Source organism: Cherax quadricarinatus, chromosome 20 (genome assembly GCF_038502225.1).
Source record: "Cherax quadricarinatus isolate ZL_2023a chromosome 20, ASM3850222v1, whole genome shotgun sequence".
Taxonomy (NCBI): domain Eukaryota; kingdom Metazoa; phylum Arthropoda; class Malacostraca; order Decapoda; family Parastacidae; genus Cherax; species Cherax quadricarinatus.
In genome coordinates this window covers 9,987,495-10,013,500 of record NC_091311.1, presented here as the reverse complement: position 1 = coordinate 10,013,500, position 26,006 = coordinate 9,987,495, and the positions used below count along the sequence as shown (strand labels likewise).

General features: G+C 40.6%; 1 protein-coding gene across 1 annotated transcript in view; it reads left to right on the top strand.

Annotated features, from left to right (window-relative positions):
- LOC128699909 (acetylcholine receptor subunit alpha-L1-like) overlaps positions 1-23,928 on the top strand; it is a 33,138-nt gene extending 9,210 nt beyond the window's left edge. Inside the window, 5 exon segments of the mRNA XM_070086881.1 lie at positions 1,951-2,107; positions 8,739-9,082; positions 11,444-11,627; positions 21,723-22,024; positions 23,617-23,928. Of these exon segments, the coding sequence (XP_069942982.1) occupies positions 1,951-2,107; positions 8,739-9,082; positions 11,444-11,627; positions 21,723-22,024; positions 23,617-23,811 (1,182 nt within the window). The 3' untranslated portion in view covers positions 23,812-23,928.
- The last annotated feature ends 2,078 nt before the right edge of the window (positions 23,929-26,006 follow it).

Genomic DNA, 26,006 nt, shown 5'->3' with positions numbered 1-26,006 from the left:
CCTAAAAGATGGTATACCTCCCTGGCCAGTGCATGAAATTACCGCCTCCCTTTCTTCCTCAACATTTAAAAGTTCCTCAAAATATTCTCGCCATCTACCTAATACCTCCCTCTCCCCATCTACTAACTCCCCTACTCTGTTTTTAACTGACAAATCCATACTTTCCCTAGGCTTTCTTAACTTGTTTAACTCACCCCAAAATTTTTTCTTATTTTCATTAAAATTTCTTGACAGTGCCTCTCCCACTCTTTCATCTGCTCTCCTTTTGCACTCTCTCACCACTCTCTTCACCTTTCTTTTACTCTCCTTATACTCTGCTCTTCTTATAACACTTCTGCTTTGTAAAAACCTCTCGTAAGCTACCTTTTTCTCTTTTATCACACCCTTTACTTCATCGTTCCACCAATCACTCCTCTTTCCTCCTGCCCCCACCCTCCTATAACCACAAACTTCTGCCCCACATTCTAAGACTGCATTTTTAAAACTATTCCAACCCTCTTCAACCTCCCCCCCCCCACTACTCATCTTTGCACTAGCCCACCTTTCTGCCAATAGTCGCTTATATCTCGCCCGAACTTCCTCCTCCCTTAGTTTATACACTTTCACCTCCCTCTTACTTGTTGTTGCCACCTTCCTCTTTTCCCATCTACCTCTTACTCTAACTGTAGCTACAACTAAATAATGATCCGATATATCAGTTGCCCCTCTATAAACATGTACATCCTGGAGCCTACCCATCACCCTTTTATCCACCAATACATAATCTAACAAACTACTTTCATTACGTGCTACATCATACCTTGTATATTTATTTATCCTCTTTTTCATAAAATATGTATTACTTATTACCAAATTTCTTTCTACACATAGCTCAATTAAAGGCTCCCCATTTACATTTACCCCTGGCACCCCAAATTTACCTACTACTCCCTCCATAACATTTTTACCCACTTTAGCATTGAAATCCCCAACCACCATTACTCTCACACTTGATTCAAAACTCCCCACGCATTCATTCAACATTTCCCAGAATCTCTCTCTCTCCTCTACACTTCTCTCTTCTACAGGTGCATACACGCTTACTATAACCCACTTTTCACATCCAATCTTTATTTTACTCCACATAATCCTTGAATTTATATATATATATATATATATATATATATATATATATATATATATATATATATATATATATATATATATATATATATATATATATATATATATATATATATATATATATATATATATATATATATATATATATATATATATATATATATATATATATATATATATATGTATATATATATATATATATATATATATATAGTATATATATATATATATAAGATATATATATATATATATATATATATATATATTTCTTGTGTAAATTGTGGGACCCATAGCCTCGGAGAAGTTGATAAAAAGGCTTCAAGGAAGAATATTTGGATTTCTTCCTGAAGCCGTTCGAATATTCCACTTTTCTACCACCCCATCTTTTCATTCTTTTTTACCAATAAGTATATTTTAAGAGATACATTGTTGATATATATATATATATATATATATATATATATATATATATATATATATATATATATATATATATATATATATATATATATATATATATATATATATATATATATATATATATATATATATATATATATATATATATATATATATATATATATATATATATATATATATATATATATATATATATATATATATATATATATATATATATATATATATATATATATATATATATATATATATATATATATATATATATATATATATATATATATATATATATATATATATATATATATATATATATATATATATATATATATATATATATATATATATATATATATATATATATAAATATAATTATACAATAATTATACAAAAATTTTCTCTCCACAGATCGACTTAAAGCACTTAGACCAGCACGATGGAGAAGACAGAGTTAAGGTGGGCATCGACCTGCGTGAATATTACCCATCAGTCGAGTGGGACATCATGAGTGTGCCAGCGCAGAGGAACGAAAAGTTCTACCCTTGTTGCATTGAACCCTTCCCTGGTGAGTGTGAGAACTGGATCTCACGAGAGAGACAGACAGACAGACAAACAGGCAGGCAGAGAGAACATGGCAACAGGTGGAATTATTAAAAAAAAACACACACGTGAACGAACACTGGGACATCTTCATTAGAAGCGGTCGAGTTGCCAAAAGCGAAACTTTTTCTTATATAAATGTCCTGGCGTTTGCTCACGTGTCTTTTCAGACCAATTTGTTTTTGTCAGTTACCCAGGTTTATATGACGGATGGACTGAGAAATAATATTGTCATGCCGTCAAAATGTGGGAAGAACAATTATGTACAGTTTAGGACAATTTTTAATGGAAAGGTTTTGCCACGAGTAGTTCTTCAGTCCTTCGTGGCCAAACGTTTCCTTTAATAAACGTCCTGTACTGTACATAACTGTCTTTCTCTACGATGGATGAACTAAAATAGCAGGTGTTACGGTAGATATCGCGCCTATTTAATGAGAAAGATTAGTTACATTCTGCCTAAATATTTAAGACCATAATAGCAAGAGGTTCTCTTCGCACTCTATAATATTGCAAGCCAAACCGTTGGCATGAAATATTTGGTGAAGCATACAAGAATCCCGTATAGTGGAGAAGCTTTCAATGGACATATGTCTAAAATAAGTTATTAGTTATTTATAAATTATTTAAGGCCACTAAAACTAGTCTCCCTTCTGTCTGTTATCATTGGTACTTATGCTATTACTTCCACTACCACTACTTTTTCTTCGTCTCTTGGTCCTGTTCCTGCCCCCCTCGCCTATGTATACTGGCTCCCTCACTCTTAGTGTTTTAATGGTGATAATCATTACCATTACCGGTCAGCCAGCGGAGGTCCTCGGTCAGATGACCTGAAGCTCAAGCTGTGGGTCATCATATGATTAATGTCCAAGTCATGAAACACTTGTCCTGTTTCATGACATACATTATACCTACCATCTTTTGGGTTAGTGTGACTTAAAAATAGTCCAAGTCTGACCGAAACGTCGTCGTAAGCTTCTCTCTCCTATGTGCGGGTTATTTGTGTATTGTTTCAGTCACGGTACTGTGCCTTTATGTTCTTTAAGATCATGGGTTGTGGACCTCATTTTTAAGCTTAAATAGTTTAATATATCCATGAAATAGTATATTGTGCTAGGTTAATTTCTTATGCTAACCTGCCAACATTACATACACTGCCATAAAGACATGCTAGGATTTTTCTTTTTTTTTCAAAATTCTAACGGGAGGAGAAAGGTGACCGTTGCTTCCCACTGCTGGCTTCCACCTGCCGTCACTTGGGGCTCAAGATATCTGCGGCAAAATCCAAAGCCATGATCCTTCGCACCAAGGTGCCCAGTCAGAGGCTGCGGGTCCTGGGCATCGACCTGGAGTGGGTTCACAGTTATAGGTACCTTGGCATCTACATTGACAGGCACCTCACCTTCCAGAAACATGTGCGCCACATTAAAGAGAGGGCTCTGCAGAGGGTCAGGGCATTGACTGTCATGGCTAACCCTAGGGTTGGGGCCAGCCTCGAGGTCATGAGGTTGTTCTACATCCAGGCAATACGTTCCCTCGTTGACTATGGGGCACTTGCTCTGGTTCACGCCAGACCCATAAACATCAAATCCCTCTGTGTCATCCAGAACACAGCTGTACGGGCCATGCTGGGGGGTCCTAGGTGGGCCAATGCAGTGGCTCTGAACCTTGAGGTGCAGCTACAGCCTCTTGAAGACAGGATCCAACTGGTAGCTGCCAGGAGGATTGCAAAGTATCTCCGACTCCCAGGGGCTGACAAACTGATGAGAGATTTACGGGTCCGCCAGGGACAGGTCATTCCACTGCATCCCGGCCGCCGATGGATGTGGTCGGTAGCAGATGCCACACAGAAGCTCTTGCCCATGACATTGCTCCAGGCGGGAGGCTGCGACAGACTGGCAGCGAACTACACGGTGCCACCCCCTTGGGCACCAGAGCTGTTTGCGGTGCGCTGGGCAACCCTACCAGACAGCAAGAGGCATTGCACCCGGGACATTCTGAACCACCTTGCCTTGGCTAGCATTGTGGGTGCGGAAGGCCCAGGGTGTGTGCTATATTACACCGATGGCTCCAGAGACCCAGTGGCAGGCCGCACAGCTGCTGGGATGTTCAACAGCAATCTGACAGCAGGTTGGCGCCTCCCAGACCATTGCACCATCCTCCAGGCTGAACTCTTTGCCATCCAACAAGCTCTGCAGCATGCTCTTGCAGACCATCAGCATCCCCCCATCATCCACGTTGATTCCAAGGCAGCGATCCAAGCGCTTATGCACAGAGAGCCAAAGGACAACATACACTTAATCACATCCATCCGGGGTGACCTGCAGACTCTCATGACCCAGGGTCGCAGGGCTACCATCAACTGGATTCCGAGCCATGTGGGTATCCCTGGCAATGATGCTGCAGATGAGGCTGCTAGGACTGCAACCCTCGAGGCACAGCCACGTGCTGCGATCTCCATCAGCCTCAGCCAGATTGCGCTGTGGGCTGCCGGTGCAGCCAGGCGCCCGTTCCCTGACCCTGGGGATTCACAGAGCCTCTGTTGGTATGTCAGGGCGACCCACAGGGTGCCCCCTCCAAGTATTCGGACACAGTCCAGGGAACTGAGGGTGCATATCCACCGCCTACGCTTAGGGTATCCCACCACTGCGCGGATTGTTGAACGGGCACGAGAGGAGCTCTGTGCCCATTGTGACCGAATGGTTCCGCAGCCCTTGGTGCACTACCTGTTAGACTGCCCGGCTACGATGCCCCTTCGCCGTAGACACTTCCCAATGACCCCGGTAGGGCAGGCCTGAGAGGATGAGGCAGCACATCTTGTGTACTTAGCTGTCAGTGACTTGGAAACCTTACTTCCAGTCCTTGCACGTCATCCGCCCCCCGCTGAAGTTGCTCCGAGGGCCTGCTTTGGGCCTCCATTGCACTGCACACCAGCCACTGTCAGTGCACACTAACGTTTGGTACGTCATCTGGCCATAGGGTTGGTGAGGTACCCCCTTCCCTTCCTGCTGAAGACCTGCCACGCAGGTGCAAGTAACGATAAACGTCACTTCCCTACCCGGGGAGCCAATGCCGGGTCACCAAAATGGAAGAGACCCGGGCCGGGCTACCATACCGGCGAATCAAATAGAATAGAATAGAATAGAATAGTTGCTTCCCAGGGATGGACACCATGCCCAGCCCTTCTAAGGCAGGGTAGGTGCCTGACCCGCAGCTTGTAGCTCACAAGACTGCCATTTCCCATTAGACCCTTGGGGCGGGGATGGCAGATCAGAGAGGCCTAGTTTCTCCCTACGAGCCCCGTGAGGGTGGGGAATGTGGCTAGGCCTGAGGACAGTTGGTCCCAACGATGAGCAAGTACCTGTACCTCCTCCCATAGCAGAAATTAGTCTGATACTCCCGAGACAGGGAGCCAAGGCCGGGCCACCATCTGGAAAAGGCCCGGGCCGGGAGAATACCGGCGAATCAAGAAGAAGAATGCTTCCCAGCAGCTACACCCCTGAATTTAAATACGTATATATATATATTTTAAAGTAGTGTTTGGACTTTACTGCAGCTACCATTACTGTTGTCTATAAGTTGTTCTGTGGCCTAGCGCGGTGTCAGCCTATCGTCCCGGAAAATCTTTGAACTAAGGCCAAGGTTCAGGACCATAGCAAATTCTTATGTAATACAGAGATTAATCCACATATTGCAAAGTGTTTATGCATCTTTTTATTAGAGAACTCTTCTTCGTCGGAATTATTCCTGCACAGGGCTGCTTGTGGCAGAGTTGAATGCCTGTACAGAGAATGTTACTTCTACTTGTAATGCTAATTTTACTGAAGAGTTTTGAAGAGCTTTGTGTTATCGAATTACTTAGTACTTTAAATGGTTCATCATACTCTAGTATCAAATTTTAGAATCTTTACAATACGTCATGCATTTCCTGTTTGTTTTCATTTTCTTATGAAGAACAAGTTTTGTGTCTTTCACTAGATATTTTGTTACAAAATAGAGTTAATAAAAGGCTTTTGTTTGTCTTCGCACTCTCTTCAGCTCATCTATGGGAACACATCTGAACAACACTTATAATGTGATGTCTGACAAGTCAGTTAGTGTGTCAGTAGTGTGTCTGGTATTTTATTTTCAATGGTGTTTGCTGTTTGCAACTCTCCCGCAGCGAGCGGCTTTTCTCTTCATTTTCATTCTTATTTGATGGTATAATAGCAAATATACTTTTCGCTTGAAGATAAAACAAAGAACTGAAACAATACACAAATAACCCGCAAACAGAAGAATGAAACTTTTGACGGCATACCGGCCCGACTTGGGCCATTCGTCACACAGGATAACGTCCGAAAAAGTTTCATTCTCCTGTGTCCGGGTTATATGTGAAATGCTTTAATCTTTAATCTTGTTCAGATTTTGAGTGTCACCGAGCACTGTACCAGTCTACGATTCAGGTCCTTTTAAATGCTTCTACTAAGGGTTAAAAATGTTGGTGGTGCTTCCTTTGTTATTTCTGTATCCAGAATTTTTTTTATAAAATTAAAAAAACAAGTATAAAATCACTGAACTAGATGTATTTCGATCAGAGAAAGATATCCATGTATTGCATAACCCCAGCCCACTTTACCTTGTAGTGTCTAATGCTGTTAAAATTTGAGTTTTTAATGTGAAGCGAATCAGAAGAGCTATTTACAAGTTATTGTGGAAACTAATATACTAGTTTCTTCAGAGAAAATGGCAAATTAGGACAAACACAGTACAAATATAATTCAGTTTCTACTCAGAAACACAAATTTTGAAGCAAAACTGAACAGTTATTCTCTTAACGTCTCAGAGTGACCAATATCCTCTAAAACACATCAGCTTATTAAGTTTTCTGCCGCTCAAAGATTTCATTATTTACTTTTCGTCATAGAAGAGGTCAAGTCAGTCAGATGAAACTCACAGAAATTAAAGCATTAAAACTAGCACCATATTTTCCAGCATATAAGGCGCACGAGCATATAAAACTTATCAGACGGTGTTTGCAAACAGTTGTAACGTAATGTTACTAAACAACGTTTACTAACATTACATTACGTTACTTTGGGTTACGCTTTACGCTTTAGCGTAACCCAAAGCCTACCCTTGACCCTGACCTTCAGCATATAAGGCGCAGGGCGATTTTCCAAGACTTTCTATGGGGGTAAAAAACAGGCCTTATATGCCGAAAAATGCGGTATATCAATTTTCCCACTTTTCCCAATAAAAATGCAAATTTGGACCTGGAAAGTCCAAAATCAATCCAAACTTTCCGTCGTGAATAGAGATTGGCCAGCATTTAAAGTTTAAGAAAATAGGTAAATTTTACTTAAGCTCTGGATACATAACACACCAATTTCATAGCAAAAGTTGATTAATTAGACACATGCGCAACACTTCATTGTGCATATGATGTATTCTTGTCAAGATTGCTGGACTGATTACATCTACTCCTGGCTAAGGGACTGATTACCTCAAACTCCTTCAGATCTTCACCATTCTTCTTCGTATTGGACTGATGAACACACTGTGTGGCGAAACGTTTCCTCAGTAAATATACCTAAGTGTTACACATGTACACAAATAACCCACACATAGGAGAGAGGGGCTTACGGTGAGTTTTCGGTTCGACTTGGACCGAAACGTTGTCTTCGTCAATGGTCCAAGTCGGACCGAAATGTTGTTTTTCTCTTTCCTGTGTGTGGGATATTTGTGTATTGTTCCAGTCACGGTATTGTGCCTTTTTGTTCTTTGTTGCTCATGTGTCTAATTTATCAACTTGTCGGTTCTGTGAATTATTTATCTACATTCTTAGCAACTGTGGCATGCCAAGAGAACGTAACCTTTATTCGGCGCATGTACACACCCTCATTGAAAGGCTATCTCCCCCACCAGCAAACCAGTACTAAGGGTTGAATGATGGGGCCGCATCGTCTGATCAATACCAAGGTTCAGCCAATGAGTAGGTGGGTCTGGCAATTGAGGAGGTGTTGTGGTCACCACCCTCCTGTCCACCATTGTCATTTCCATTCTAGAGCTGGTTGAGCACGGTTGTCCATTCTGTCTCCAGGCTGTGTCTTTGCCTTTGACTAAACCGTGTTGAACACATACATTTTTAATTGTATATAGTGTACATAATTGTAAATAATTACTATTGCTCTTGGTGAAGGAAAATATATTTCAAAGTCATTCAGCTGTATTTGTTCTACTCCTTGCTCCCCTTTACACCCAGGATAACAGTCCTTATTGCCCTTGTGTTGAAGGAACGCTGATTTTATTGACACATAACATCAGCGTGGATTTAAACTGTGTGTGCAATGCAAATTTCTACATTAACGATTAGAAATCTCTCATAAAATGTAAAAAAAAAAAATCTTCTTTACTTCATTGTGATCAAATTAATCCTGTATATTTCTGGCTCTTTTATAGTAACATGGCATGACTTTTATCATTTACTTACATTCTACATCTAAATTATTATTAATAAATCATTTATGAATTATTTTTGTGTGCTAGTTAGCAGCCAGACCAACTTAAAGTCTAACATGAATATTCTAAGTTACTAAAGTTTCTCTCGCCCCATCCAGATATCTATTTCAACATCACACTGAGGAGAAAGACTCTTTTCTACACTGTAAACCTGATTATCCCGTGTGTGAGCCTAGAGTACTTGTCGGTGCTGGTGTTTTACCTGCCAGCCTACTCCGGGGAGAAGGTAGCACTCTGTATCAGCATCCTCCTCTCCCAGACCATGTTCTTCCTGCTCATCTCAGAGATCATGCCCTCCACCTCGCTGGCCATGCCGCTTCTCGGCAAGTACCTGCTCTTCACTATGCTGCTAGTAGGCCTCAGCGTCATAGTTACAATCATCGTTCTCAACATTCACTACCGCAAGCCCTCCACCCACCGTCTCGCACGATGGGTCAGAAAGGTTAGTTTAGATGAGAGGGTGTATAACCCATTCTGATTTTGAAGACTGAGACACTTACGCAACATATGGGAATCTTTACTGAAGAAACGTTTCGCCACACTTTAGCTTCATCAGTCCAGTACAAAGCAGAAAGGTGTAAGGAGAAGAGGAGTTTGAGGTAATCAGTCCCTCAGCCTGGAGTCGGTGTGTTCAGTCCACCAGTATTGCAGAAAGTACAGCATATAGCCGTAGAAGTGGCTTTTATACTGTAGTCAGGTGAGTGGAAGCAGGAGGAGGCGGGATCACAGTGAAACCATCCACTAGTCGAAGTAGGTCTTCGTCCAAAGGTTGGACAATTATTGAAAAATTCCTTTTATCAAGATCCCATGATGTTGCAGTGTCTGACAGATGTAATAAATGGTTTTCAAAGCCGTCGGTTTTCAAAACCATTTATCACATTCTAATTTTGTACTTTGTTACAAAGTTGCCCGATTTCCTTTTTCTTACTACAATTTTTCACTTTCATTTTGCTGGCAACTCGAGATGGCTTCATTAAATTGGCATCAGAATTTCAGTGTTTCTGCAGAGCCACTAAGACCAGATTCTTGGAACAATTGCCATAGTTACGTGCCCTATGACCGATGTTGTTGAACCCATCCCCAGCATCCTGGAATGGCTGGAGTAACTTTCAATGCGATCACTGTAGCATAGAATTAAACGTTCTAAAAATGTGCCTCCCAATTCGACGACGGCGGAGAGTAAAATTTAAGTGTGTAGATATAAACATTTGTTGTGTAAAATCTGTTTGCCACTTCTGAATGTTTTCAGTATTTCATGGCTGATGCGTCTTACTGCAAGAATACAACACATTAATATTTGTTTGCTTACATGTAGAGTTTGAATTTTGTAAAGTAGAAAATTTGGCATCGCTAAAATCCGTGCCAAAACTGGGGAATAACTCATCTGATAGGCTTCAAACTTTTATTAGTGATGGCCTTTATTAAAACAGTGGCTTTCAAACATTTATCAAACTGCGTCACTTTGGTAAATGACTCTAAACTACTTGTTTCGTGGTTTCATTGCTATAAAGACTGCTCATAGAGGCGGGTATTCAAACAGGAGGAGGCTGAAATTAATCCTTGAGCATACTACTGCCACGAGTGTTATCGCAACATGAAACAAGCCTAGTTTACTAGGCTCATGTTGTTTGTAGGATTGGTGGCTGAGTGGATAAGGTGTGGCCTCTTGAGGCGTGACAATGTATTGTGGGGTCGAATCCTGGCCTGCCCCAGTTTGGTAAATGATTCAAAACCACTTTTTTTGTGGTTTTAGTGCTATATACTATATATATATATATATATATATATATATATATATATATATATATATATATATATATATATATATATATATATATATATATATATATATATATATATATATATATATATATATATATATATATATATATATATATATATATATATATATATATATATATATATATATATATATATATATATATATATATATAAATATGTATATATATATATATATATATATATATATATATATATATATTACATATGTATACATATATATATATATAAATATATATATATATTATATATATATACATATGTATATATACATATATATATATATATTATATATATATACATATGTATATATATACATATATATATATATATATATATATATATATATATATATATATATATATATAGTATATAGCACTAAAACCACAAAAAAGTGGTTTTGAATCATTTACCAAACTGGGGCAGGCCAGGATTCGACCCCACAATACATTGTCACGCCTCAAGAGGCGTATATATATATATATATATATATATATATATATATATATATATATATATATATATATATATATATATATATATATATATATATATATATATATATATATATATATATATATACATATATATATATATATATATATATATATATATATATATATATATATACAGAGTATTTAAAGTACAGTTTTACTAAATAAGTTGAAGGAACAACTGTTCATGATATAATAAGGAGGTAATGGTTAAGTAACAAGAGAAGTTAGGTGTCATGTGAAACAGTGAAGTATAAGTGCCAGTGTCTATTACTTGCTAATGGATTTTACCTAGTAATATTAGCTGCAATACTGAAGGCTCCCTGATGTTGTTAGGTGGTACTGGAAATATGTACATAAAGATTTTCTCTACACATTGCTTTTACATTATTTGTTGGCAATTTTTGGCATCTAACGCAACTGGTTATTTTAACTTAGAAACCTTTATGTTGATCAGTGAGGCAATTACATGATAGCAGATCAAGTAGTGCATTTTTGGATTGTTTCAGCTTTTTATCGACACACTGCCTCCGCTGCTGCTGATGCGGGTACCTAAAAAGGAGGAGACGAAAGCGGACACGCAGAACCTGCCAGGGGGACGACCAAGGGAAAACGGCAACGGGGCCAACCTGAGAGAGCGCTTCAGGGAGCGACAACAGCAGTTCCCAGGTGGGTGCAGGAAGTGAGGGAGCGGTGATGAGTTCCAAGTGATGGACCTAGTGTTAGACACATGTTGTAGATAATGGGCTCCATTGAAATGCTGGATCCAGTGTTAGACGCGTTTTGAAGGTAATGGGTTCCAGTTAAGTGCTGGACCTAGTGTAATGGGGTCCTAGTTAGGTGCTTACATAAAAACATAAAAATGGAGGAACGCTGCGGCAAGTTTACTGGCCCATACAAGGCAAGTCCTTATTAAAACAACCCATTTATTTTCCACCCTCCTCAGAAAGCTACCCAAAAATTTGCTTCTGAACCTCAGGTACTTATCAAACACGTCCCTTCTCACTGATATATTTTTCCAGTCTCTTTTAAAGCTACGCAATGACATCTCTGAAAGCCATTACTGGACCTAGTGTTAGGCGGGTGTTGCAAGTAGTGATTTCTAATAGTGTTCAACGAGTAAGGATTCTAATCAGTGACTGGACTTTAAGACGAGTAATGAAAGCCGCTGGCTGATTTAAAAGACTGCTGATTCTGATGCTAGCTGAGCATTGTAATGATGTTGGTAGAATTACTGACAATAAGCTAGGTTTTAGGTAAAAGGACACAAGTGCAACTATTGTGACATTTATTGTGGCAACGTTTCGCTCTCCAGGACTTATGTGAACCCGTTACAAACAATACAGGTTCACGGTGCATATAGATCTAGTCTTGGCTAGATAAGATAAGATTTAGTACGGATTTTTAACCCCGGAGGGTTAGCCACCCAGGATAACCCAAGAAAGGCAGTGCGTCATCGAGGACTGTCTGTCTTATTTCAATTGGGGTCCTCAATCCTGTCCCCCATGATGCTACCCACACCAGTCTACTAACACCCAGGTACGTATTTACCGTTAGGTAAGCAGGACAACAGGTGTAAGGAAACACGTCGAAATGTTTCCTCCCCTCCGGGAATCGAACCCGGACTCTTCACGTGAGAAGCGAGAGCTTCGCCAACCAGGCCACGGGTCTTCTCCCTGTGGTGACCCGGCGGCAGCATCGCAAGGAATGTCAGAGTTGGTACAAGTGATATACCGTTGACAGCCCTATGGCGGGGGCAGCCCTGAAGGCACGGTGGGTCTTCTGCCTGTCAAATGGAGTACAGCTTACAGCCCAATGGCGGGGGCAGCTCCGTGACAAGGGCGCGGTGAGCCGCCTTCGTGTCAAGTGGAGTACCGCTTTCAGCTCATTGACGGGGGCTGCTCTATGACAAGGGCACGGTGATTCTTTCAAATCCAGTTGAGCCATTCCTGGCGCTCAGGCCGCAGCCCGAGTGCCAGAGCGACTCAGGAGATTCTCTGGAGATGTGTTAAACACCTACGTCTTCGAAGACGTAAATACCTTTAATTTCATTAATCGCTATTTCTAACACAATTAAACAAAATAAAATCAGCTTCATCACCTCTGACGATTCTGCCTCTGACTCTCGCCTCGGCAGGTCATAGCAGCTCTCCTTACTTGTTCATTCTCCCTACGATCCCCGTTGGGGAGGGGGACCTCTACCATCTCCACGATGCCTCATCGTGTGAGAATTAAGCCCAAGTCTGCTGTCGTCGACGACGCCACGAAGCTTGAGCTTGCAACCTCACTCAACACTTGTCTTCACGCCAAATTCTCCAAGATTACTTCACTGAAAGAAGCTTTCATCGCCACCTTTCTCGATGATGCTGAAGCTGACATTAGATGACCGCGGTTTTACCATCTCCACGTCACCATACATGCGTGCAAAACGCTCTGTGCTCATGAAACTCTTGACAGGCTAATCACAAACATGTCTATCGAGGAAATTACGTCATCACTTAAAGACCTCAACACTTGGGCCAAGATTGACTCTGTTGTAAAGATCCCCAACGCTTCCTCGATGCTGAAGGTCACGTTTCTGGACGTTACCATAACGACCAGAGCACTGTCTGATGGCCTGGCCATCTCTTATTACCTCATCAACCCTCGACAGATTGAGCCTGAACGATTCACTTACATAACACCATGTTGGACATGCTACTCGTATAGTCACTCTACTGCCGACTGCCACGTGAAGAATAAGAAGATATGTTCCACCTGTGGGTCTGCAGATCACGACTTTCGCTCCTGCACTTCCACTGCTGCTCCCACCTGCATCAACTGTAAGAGTGATCACCATACTCTTGCAGCCAAATGTCCAGTGCGCAAGGATATCCTATCTAAGAAACTGAAAGAAGAAACTAATAAGTCTATAGGAAACTCTCCTACTTATGCTGCTATAGCTAAGCTTCAGACGACCACCACCAAGATTCTACAAGTTGTTAGGTAAGACACATATGCAACAATTAGGTATCTTTATTTCGAAACGTTTCGCCTACACAGTAGGCTTCTTCAGTCGAGTACAGAAAAGTTGATAGAAGCAGAAGATACTTGAAGACGATGTAATCAGTCCATCACCCTTAAAGTTTTGAGGTGGTCAGTCCCTCAGTCTGGAGAAGAGCATTGTTCCATAGTATGAAACAATATGGAGATGAAGTGACGGGATGGAGCCTTATATAGCGCCAAGAGGTGAGACGTAGGTCACTAGAAGAGGTAAGAACTCAGATGTTGGGAGGTCAGGTCCCTCTCAAATCCAGCCGTTCTCACTAGTAGAGGTTGTCGAAGTTGATTGTAGGTCTGTACCAAGATACCCTTGTGTTGCAGTGTCTGACAGATTGAACATTAAAATGGTATAAAATACCGACAGGTTGTTAGGTAAGACACATATGCAACAGTTAGGTATCTTTATTTCGAAACGTTTCGCCTACACAGTAGGCTTCTTCAGTCGAGTACAGAAAAGTTGATAGAAGCAGAAGATACTTGAAGACGATGTAACAATGCTCTTCTCCAGACTGAGGGACTGACCACCTCAAAACTTTAAGGGTGATGGACTGATTACATCGTCTTCAAGTATCTTCTGCTTCTATCAACTTTTCTGTACTCGACTGAAGAAGCCTACTGTGTAGGCGAAACGTTTCGAAATAAAGATACCTAACTGTTGCATATGTGTCTTACCTAACAACCTGTCGGTATTTTATACCATTTTAATGTTCAAGATTCTACAAGCCACTCAGCAACCTCCACCACTCACAGCCTCTCCTCTACCAGACGATATTTCCACAAAATTCTACTACTGCCTGATGTATGCACACATGCAATATGCAGCTAACCGGGGTTGTTTCAATACAACTATCAATGATATTATTGCCCTCAACAATCTACCAGTATTCAACTTCCCAGCTAATCCTGCTTCAGCTGATGTTTCGAAGATTATCCCAAAAATTGTCAGCTTCGAGGCACCAGATGACCTGCAAGATTTGATTTCTGTAGAAGCCACCTGCTCTACTTCGCAATCCACCAATGAGAGACCATCTCCTCCTCCAGCCACCGCCACTGCCAAGAACCAATCAGAGCCTTCACTGCCTCTCGTGTCTCCACCTTCCTCCACCAATGAGAAACCACCTCCAACACCAGCCACCATATCTGCCAAGACACGAGCAGCGTCCTCGTCTTCCACCGCCAACAAAACTGACCAATCAACTACTTCACTTGTCTCTCACTCTAAGGATAAACAACCCTATAATTCAATACGTGGAGTCTCTTTCTTCACTACTCCTGAGTATCCTAAAGAAATGGATGCACAGACATTGATCCCCCTCCTCCAGAGCGACGAAGTCAAGTACGTCTGCAGACCATCACGTTTTCTCTTTTTTAGAGAACTCATCAATCTCCTTAATGCTCCAGAGATCGACCCTGACCGCAAATTTAGAATCATGCACATGCCAATACCGAAGTTCCAGACTCTTTTGAATTGGACAGTAGCCTAACACACCTCAAGCCGACCACCACCAATACAACTCATCCTGCTTGCTGCCTCCTGACACTCCCATCTCCTGCCGCCGCCTTCGCCATCCTCTCCTGGTAAGCCAAGTACCGACATCATTCAAGGCTCTCCATCTACGCCTCCAGTACTTCTGTACCACATGTCCCAAAGTGGTTTTGCCACTTGCCTATTTTCCCCCTCTCCTCCTCCCTCCCATCCGTTTCCAGTATTTCCATCCTTGCTCGTCCTTCTTCCTTCCCATCTCACGACAGCTCTGGTCGTCTTCTTCGTTCGTTCGTTCATCACCTCTGACGTATTAGCAAAATTCTCCTGAAAGCAGTAAACACCGCCTTCACGTAGCTACTTCTAATGTTTGCGACGGCTTGACAAAGATCCTGGAGATGAAACGTTGCCAAAATAACATGTCACATTAGTTGCATTTGTGCCCTTTTACCTAGCTGAGCATTGCTGGTAGTGAGAGTTAAGAAAATGTTGGACGTGAGAAGTGTGAAGTTGTCGGAGAAATACCAAAGGGAAGTACTCACCAGAAACTGTGTTCTCTCAGTAGGGTGTGCTGAACACCCACATAGCCGCTACCATAAATGCGCAAATATGGAAGTGAGGCTCTTGCAAGATACGGCGTATCAGACACAAGGTGCTGGCTCACCCACCTAGGCACTTCTGACAGGGGTCTTAGTCGAGTTCACAGTAGGCACTCAGCTCAAACCCACCTGGAGGCATCAGTCTTTTGGAAGTCATCGTGGCCTGTCCTGACTCCGGTCTTCACCATGCGATGACCCGGCAGGGCTCTCGATGAAGAGCTTAGTCTTGTTTACGGTGGGCGTGCTGCACTCAACCATCTGATAAAGGCTGGTCTGGGAGAACCGTCAAGTGTGAGGTGCTCACCAAAAGGCTTCCAACGGAGATCTGTGATGGAAAATCGTCTACTCCATAATGGGCCTGCTGCGCCCACCCTCCTGTGGGCTTCAGACTCCTGAGGGAGGGAGAGTTTGTGATACAGAGGTCTGATAGTGTAGGTGGGAGTGAAGGTTTGGCAGAGGGATGGGAAGAGTTGGTAGAAGATGCAGAAAGGATGTGAGAGTAAGAAGATATGGAGAGTAAAAAGAGGATGGTTGATAGAAATAACATTATTGTTACTGTAGTGCAAGTCGTTGTTACCCAATCTCGTGACCCTTAAGTTACAGTTTAGGAGTATTTATTACATACCTTTATAAGTAGTCTTAAACTCTCTCATAATCTTATGAATAATTTTTACTTAGGTGGCTTATATGTTTTTCTCAGGAGTGGATGAAGGCATAGGAGTACAGAAGGGAACAAGTGACACAACTCCCTACATGACTTACCTTTTGTGACCATTTTATATTAGAGTCCTAACTGCCACAACAGATTCACTCCTGCGTTGCTGTTACCATAGATATTGCAGAACCTTTTGTTACATCTCATGTTATTATACTTAACAACTACTATTTCCATTACCAACATTGCCTCTACCATCACTTCTTTCTTCGTCCCGGCCCTCTCCTCCTCGCCAGTACACACTGGCTCCCTCACTCTCGTGTGTTAGTGTGACTTGTAAATCGTCCAAGTCAGACTGAAACATCATCACAAACTTCTCTCTCCTATCTGCGGGTTATTTATGCATTATAATATTCTCATAGAGAGTTATTCTTTTTTAATATTCTACGGTCAATTTTCATCTAGTATCACATAAAATGTTATACATAAAAGGGTGAATTAAATACATATATCTTAACTTACATATATCTTATACAAAACTTTGGGCTCTTGCTCTTGGGCCATACGTGTGTATTTATACTATTCCTTGATTAAAGGTCTAAAAGTCTTACCATATTTGTTTTCTCAAAATATTTGTATTTATATATAATCTCTAAAATATAAAGGAAGACTAATTAAGAACAAACATTTTAACTCAGAACTTAATAGTAAATATAACGGTAGAACATAATTTCTTAGCAAGTAAAAGAATAATCCATTTTTAGATATCTCATAATCATGAAGTTTTGGGAACTTGATTTGCAACATTTCACGAGAACATTTTAAGTGTTCATGTTATTTGAAGCTGGAAAGAACATATAAAACTGAACAACATAAAGTGTATTTTGGGAGAACAATTAGAACTTTTAGTCTCATTTATTACTTTTCAAAACTTTAAATGTTATTTCAAGAAACATGATATTTTTGAAACTTTCCAAAAATATCAATAATATTTTTGATACTTTTCAAAAATATATTCATTTGAAGTGGAATAAATTTTAGGATATTTTACGAAGTTTTATTTTCTTCCCAAGACAGTTAGATTTAGAATAAACAAAGTCAATTTGGTTAAAAAATGAACATTATTTTTAATCATCATATTTAGGATAAACATCAGTTAGGAGCAGTCTTGCTAATTTGCTGCAAATAACAGATATATATATATATATATATATATATATATATATATATATATATATATATATATATATATATATATATATATATATATATATATATATATATATATATATATATATATATATATATATATATATATATATATATATATATATATATATATATATATATATATATATATATATCACATTGGATATCAGATTGGAAGGAGAGAGTATGGAGGTGGTGAATGTATTCAGATATTTGGAAGTGGACGTGTCAGCGGATGGGTCTATGAAAGATGAGGTGAATCATAGAATTGATGAGGGGAAAAGGGTGAGCGGTGCACTTAGGAGTCTGTGGAGACAAAGAACTTTGTCCTTGGAGGCAAAGAGGGGAATGTATGAGAGTATAGTTTTACCAACGCTCTTATATGGGTGTGAAGCATGGGTGATGAATGGTGCAGCGAGGAGAAGGCGGAGGCAGTGGAGATGTCATGTCTGAGGGCAATGTGTGGTGTGAATATAATGCAGAGAATTCGTAGTTTGGAAGTTAGGAGTAGGTGCGGGATTACCAAAACTGTTGTCCAGAGGGCTGAGGAAGGGTTGTTGAGGTGGTTCGGACATGTAGAGAGAATGGAGCGAAACAGAGTGACTTCAAGAGTGTATCAGTCTGTAGTGGAATGAAGGCGGGGTAGGGGTCGGCCTAGGAAAGGTTGGAGGGAGGGGGTAAAGGAGGTTTTGTGTGCGAGGGGCTTGGGCTTCCAGCAGGCATGCGTGAGCGTGTTTGATAGGAGTGAATGGAGACAAATGGTTTTTAATACTTGTCGTGCTGTTGGAGTATGAGCCAAGTAACATTTATGAAGGGGTTCAGGGAAACCGGCAGGCCGGACTTGAGTCCTGGAGATGGGAAGTACAGTGCCTACACTCTGAAGGAGGGGTGTTAATGTTGCAGTTTAAAAACTGTAGTGTAAAGCACCCTTCTGGCAAGACAGTGATGGAGTGAATGATGGTGAAAGTTTTTCTTTTTCGGGCCACCCTGCCTTGGTGGGAATCGGCCATTGTGATAATAAAAAAAAGTAAATAATAATAAAACAAATCTAAAATATATTTAGTTGGGTTAGGCTAAAATAAATTGCGCTTGTTATAATAAGGTTAGGTAAGTTTTCTAAGTTCCTTTTGATGCAAAATTATAAATTTTTACATCAACATTAATGAAAAATATATATCTTTAAACGTATAAGAGAAAATTTTAGAAAGGGCTTAATTTTAAATGAGTTCTTGCTAATTGACCAGTTTAACTTATTCGGCACGACATATATATATATATACATATATATATATATATATATATATATATATATATATATATATATATATATATATATATATATATATATATATATATACATATATATGCATATATGCAAGGAATTCGCAAAAGCAGGCGAAATGTACACAAACACTGGTCTCTGACCGAAGGAGACTCGAACCTACGAACCTTGGAACAAGGTACGCAGTGCCTTACCATTCTCACCACACTGGACCAATACCTTGGCGTCCAGCTTGCGCTACAGTTGGCTATAGTTGGCTACAGCAAATCCTCAATTGTTTTGTTTGGCAAACATGAAATTCCCTCATCAGAGGATGTTCAGAAGGGTGATCCATTCTCTCCACTTCTCTTCTCCTTCGCAATAAGACAACTAACTTCCAGCCTGTGCATCGAGATCAACATCTGGTACCTTGATGATGACACTCTGGTAGGTACTGAAGAGTCTCTGCTAGAGGACCTACAACTGGTGAAGACACAGAAGCCTTGAGACTCATTATCAATCCCTCCAAGTGTGAAATCATCACAACGAACCGGGAAATAATCTGTGTTGTGTGAGCAAACTTAACTGAAGTCTCTACTACCTCCCAAGAGGGTGCTCCCAAAGCACCCTTTTGGGAACACCACTGGGTCATCAGGCCATCGACACAGTCCTCAAGGACAAACTGAATGACCTGAAGAGAATGGAGGAGGGAATAAGAGATCTTGATGCCCATGATGCCCTGTATCTCCTCACAAGTTGTATTACTCTGCTAAGACTCACTTCCTGAGGTGTGCACCCTCTTGTGGCATCCCAACACTCACCGAATATGAATTACTCCTGAGATCAGTCTTTAAGAAGGCACTGAATCTATCACTGGAAGATCAGCAATTGGATCAGGCAACCCTCTCAGTGCGACTGGGAGGTATAGGGGTGCTCAAAGCAACGCAGGTAGCTGTACCTGCATTTCTGTTTGGCTTCCAGTGGATTAGTCAAGGAGATGTGGTAGGAGCTCAAGGCCCCAGGTTCACTGAAACAGCCGTGTGGTGGGACACCCTTGCAGACTCCTCCAGTATACCAGCTCCTCCCAAAGAGCTCAAACAGTCCCACTGGGATAAACCAAGCACGGAAAAAATTGCCAACGCTGTGCTCGCCAATGCTTCAGGAAAGGACAAAGCTCGTCTCCTAGTGGTGAAGACACCACATTCAAGAGATTTCTTTTTAGCTGTTCCTGATTCCTCTCTGGTCACTCGAATCGACCCACAGGCCATTAGGATTGCTGTTGCTCTTTGCCTAGCCGCCCCCATTCTCACCGAACGTAAGTGTATCTATGGGAGGGCGACAGCTGATCAATTCGGAATTTATGGTCTCGTGTGACACACGACACATAACTAAGTCGATATCATAAAAAGAAGCCTCGCCACAGCCCGTTGCCCAGCTCAACCGGGAACCCCAAGTACAGAGGCCTGATGGAAGTCGAAAGCATCCTGATGGAGCCACTATACTGCCCTGGATGGATGGTAAGCAGATTGCCTGGAACTACACCTGTGCTGCCACATTAGCAGACACCTACTTGCCATACTGCATGGCTGAAGGGGGTGGAGCTGCCAGCCACAGGGAGAGCCAGAAGACCAACAAATATGAAGACCTTCCCACTTGCTATAACTTCATCCCAATAGGGTCGAGAGACCCTTGGAGCATTGGGCAGGTGTGCTCTAAATTTTCTCAAAGAGCTGGGCGAAAAGCTCACCAAGGATTACAGGGTGGCCAGCTTCCTCTTTCAGAGACTCAATGTTACTATCCAGAAGGGAAATGCCTGCAGCATCTTGGGCATGTGGCCCACCGCTGGGGAGCTGGATGAAGTATTCGTGATGTAGCTCAGAGAATTTACCTATGCTGTTTTACTCTCTATTGTATTTTTGTCATTATATTTTGTCTTTAAATAAAGTCTACATAAAATATAGAATATAGGGGTAGTAGAAGACAATATTGATACAGCTTCAGGGAGAACCTTGAGTCTTTCCTGAAGTAAGTTTATTCTTTTCTCTGGGATGAGGGTCCCCAGCACAGTTCCAGAGGTGGTACCAATTATATATATGTATATATATATATATATATATATATATATATATATATATATATATATATATATATATATAAATATATATATATATATATATATATATATATATATATATATATATATATATATATATATATATATATAAGTATTTTAGTCACCTATGTTGCTTAAAAAATATTAGAGTTGTACTACACAGGATTATTAATAATACCTACTATCTCTTTTCTCCCCTGGGATCATCATTGATCTTTAACTATATCAAAGGAAAGCGATCATCTACCGTGTCTACTCAAAGGGATCATTCATGATCTCTGTCTACTCCCCAGGATGAACGATTACCTTTCTGTCTTCTAGTGCATATTCGATGATTTCTCTTACTACTCCCCACTATTATTACTAATTTCACCTTTTTCTCTACTGCCCCAGGATAATCGATAATCTTGCTATCTACTTCCCCAGGATCATCTTTCAACGGTTTGCGTCCACCAGGTGGCGGGGGCTGCCCTGGGGGATTGAGAGCTGGGGGACTTTGTGGTCTGGGTTCGGTGGGTGCTAGCAGAGACGTAGACGAGGATGGGCTGCCTGGGGCACCGGGCATGTCTGGGGGAGGCGGCATTTTCGAAGCCCCATATGGTGACCTTCCAGAGTGCTTCCACATCTCACCGGAGGCTCAAGCACACTACCCACTGGAGATAAAGCGGGCCATCCACAACGTTAAGTTCATCCACTACCATCAGATGCAGCAAGATAAGTTTGATGAGGTAGGTATAATGATAAAGACAGAGAACTGAGAGGGACTTAGAGCAAGACGAATAATAGAGAACATAAGAACATAAAAATGGAGGAACACTGCGGCACACGTACTGGCCCATGCAAGGCAGGTTCTTATAAAACCCAAACTCACTAAGAAAAATATTTGCCCAACCTTTTTTCATTGATACAAAAGGAAAATAAACTTTGAATGCCCTATTAACTCATGTGCAAGTCCCACTTAAATCCAACCCCTCTCACTCATGTATTTATATAACCTAAATTTGAAGATACCGAAGGTTTTAGCTTCATTTACCCTATTAGGTAAACTGTTCCACTCATCGATTATATTTCCAAAGCAATATTTTCCTATATCTTTTCTAAATGTAAACTTATCCAATTTGAATTATTTTTTCTGGTTCTTTCGTGGAGGGGTATTCTTCTTGGAGGGGAGGCGATGGAATACGGTTGCTCACACACAAAGAAAGTCAAATTTATGAAATAAGATTAGAAACGAATAAAAAATCACAATATTGTGGTTAGATCAGTTCACATGTAACTTCCAAGTTTGGTTTTAAAACTGCACAGATTTTCATTACATCTCTGATTCGCAACTTTATATTAGTCTAGAAATGATCAGAATGTCGTCTAGTTTTATGTTCAATTAATGAGTAAACTGCGAATGTTTATGTATAAGAGAGAGGAGAGAACTCGTCATTGGGAAAAGATAACATATCAGTAAGATGCATTGAAGTCATTCAGAGGATAACTACTACTACTCTTACTACTTCTGCTACTACTACTACTATTACTACTGCTGCTGCTACTACTACTACTACTACCACCGCTACTACCTTCACTACTACCACTGCTACTACCTCCGCTACTACTACTACTTCTTTGCTCTCCACCAACATTGCTGTTACTTCCTCTTTTTTCACCACCATTACCACTCCCTTCTTTCCCCGTCCCCTGCTGAATACATTATATTCTTTCTGCACTTCTCGCTTCACTGTGACTTGTAATTGGTACAAGTCGGAGCGAAAGATAGCCAAAAGTTCCCTCTCCTGAGTGCAATTTGTTTGAGTATTGTTCCAGCAATGTTAATATTTCTTTCTTGGCCTCTCTTCACCGATGATTTCTTCTGTTCATCACTTTTTATCAGTATGTTCATCGCATTTTCTCTGATTCTGTCTTCCCAGCAGGAGCTGTTAAATCACCAGGATTATATATTTACAGAACTTTAGCTAAACTTCTTTCCAATTGACCTTTCATCTTCACAGGAAGGTCTTCAGTAGGAAATCCGTCATAAAGGCTGAGGAACCAACTATGTGTGGCACTCTGCCTCAGAGACCCATCTGAGTGTGGCACTTTACTTTATAAAATGCCACGAATATGGAAAGTTTTGTAAGAAGACATTCTGAGTAGAAAAAAAATGCCTCTGACGGATTCGTTCTTGGTGGGTCGAAAAACTAAAATTTGCACATTAATTGTTGTAATAGTTCGCTCTCTCTCTCTCTCTCTCTCTCTCTCTCTCTCTCTCTCTCTCTCTCCCTCTTTCTCTTTACACACTACTAACGTAGTTTTCTTCCCAACTCTGCAGGAGGACGATGACTGGGCGTTCGTGGCCATGGTGCTGGACCGGCTACTGCTATGGGTGTTCGGTGTCACGTCGGTCTTAGGAACCATTGTCATCCTCTTCGACTCCCCCTTCCTCTACGACTCCACTGCCCCAATAGACATTATCTTCAGTGAAGTGGCCCGCTTACAGTTCCAGCAAGAGGTCTCAGACTTTTAAAACAAAATAGGAAGTGGGTGAAACAATCCCGTTTCACCTTCAGGCCACTTCGAGTGAATTGTCTTAGGTCATCGTGTTATGCTGTATACTGTTTTCTGATCCGATTGGGTGTTATTGAATCGGGAAAACAACAAGCATAAGACAAAACTCGTTTGTTAATGTGTGTTTGTAAGTTGCAGGTGAATAAACACCTATAATTATCGCTCAATTACCCTGTGTGTACGTCGGCGAGGCGGTGGGTGACCCCCTGGGACGCCAGCTCCCCGGGGCAGTATTCTTACCTGCACACCTAGCGCCTAGCAGTATGAATGTCATGTTTATGTGGTTTTGTATTTTTTAGATCATCTGTTATAGTAGATGGTGAAAACTTTGAAACATGCATGTACGTACGTACTGAATATGTATATGCTTATAAACATACATATATATATATATATATATATATATATATATATATATATATATATATATATATATATATATATATATATATATATATATATATATATATATATATATATATATATATATATATATATATATACATATATATAACAAAAGCACATTCAACATAGACTTTTAATACATCAGTTGAACAAAAAAGTATGAAAAAATTGAATAATTTATTAAAATTAATTACACTGAGGCTTGCTTTGTCACGGAAGGTGTCTGTGTCACGGTGTTTGAGTGTTTGTGTTACAGTGTCTTTGTCACAGTGTCGGTTGCACTGTCTGCATCATGCTATCTGTGCCAAAGTGAGTACCTGAATAACGGTGTCTGTGCCAGATTGAGAGTGTTTGCCACGTGGTCTGTTTCACAGCCTGTGTCTCTGTCACACTGATTGAGCATTTCTTTGCCTGTGTTACAGCGAGTGCGTAAGTGTTTGCGTTACAATAAGCGTCTATGCCACTTGTTATAGGGTGTGTTTATATTTCAGTGTGTTACATTAGCTGTATCACACTGTCTGTGCCACGGAACGCATGTGTCCGTCAAAGTGTGTGTCACTGGAACTGTATCTACCAGAGTGAGAATCTGTGTCTTGGTGAATGTCTGTATTGCAGAATATGTCTGTGTCACGGAGAGTGTCTATGACAGTAACTTACGGTGTTTGTGAAACAGAAAGTGTCTGTGATACAGGGAGTATCTTTATCACGGAGTGTGTCTGTGCCACGCAGAGTGTCTGTGTTATGGAGAGTGTGCTATGAAGAATGTCTGTGTTATGGAGAGTGTCTGTGTTATGGAGAGTGCCTGTGTTATGGAGAGTGTCTGTGTTATGGAGAGTGTCTGTGTTATGAAGAGCATCTGTGTTATGGAGAGTGCCTTTGTTATGAGGAGTGTCTGTGTTATGGAGAGAGTCTGTGTTATGGAGAGTGTCTGTGTTATGGAGAGTGTCTGTGTTATGGAGAGTGTCTGTGTTATGGATAGTGTCTGTGTTATGGATAGTGTCTGTGTTATGGATAGTGTCTGTGTTATGGAGAATGTCTGTTATGGAGGATGTCTGTGTTATGGAGAGTGTCTGTGTTATGGAGAGTGTCTGTGTTATGGAGAGTGTCTGTGTTATGAAGAGCATCAGTGTTATGAAGAATGCCTGTGTTATGGAGAGTGTCTGTGTTATAGAGAGTGCCTTTGTTATGAGGAGTGTCTGTGTTATGGAGAGAGTCTGTGTTATGGATAGTGTCTGTGTTATGGATAGTGTCTGTGTTATGGAGAATGTCTGTTTTGGAGGATGTCTGTGTTATGGAGAGTGTCTGTGTTATGGAGAGTGTCTGTGTTATGGAGAGTGCTTGTGTTATGAAGAGTGTCTGTGTTATGAAGAGTGTCTGTGTTATGGAGAGTGTCTGTGTTATGGAGTGTCTGTGTTATGGAGAGTGTCTGTGTTATGGAGAGTGCCTGTATTATGAAGAGTGTCTGTGTTATGGAGAGTGTCTGTGTTATGGAGAGTGTCTGTGTTATGGAGTGTCTGTGTTATGGAGAGTGTCTGTGTTATGGAGAATGTCTGTTATGGAGGATGTCTGTGTTATGGAGAGTGTCTGTGATATGAGGAGTGTCTGTGTTATGGAGGATGTCTGTGTTATGACGAATGTCTGTGTCATGTAGAGTGTCCGTGGCAGTATATCCTACTGTGTATGTTTCGTTATGTCTGTGCTATGGTGTCTGTGGTACACTATCTGTGTCACTCTGTCTATGTCCCAGGG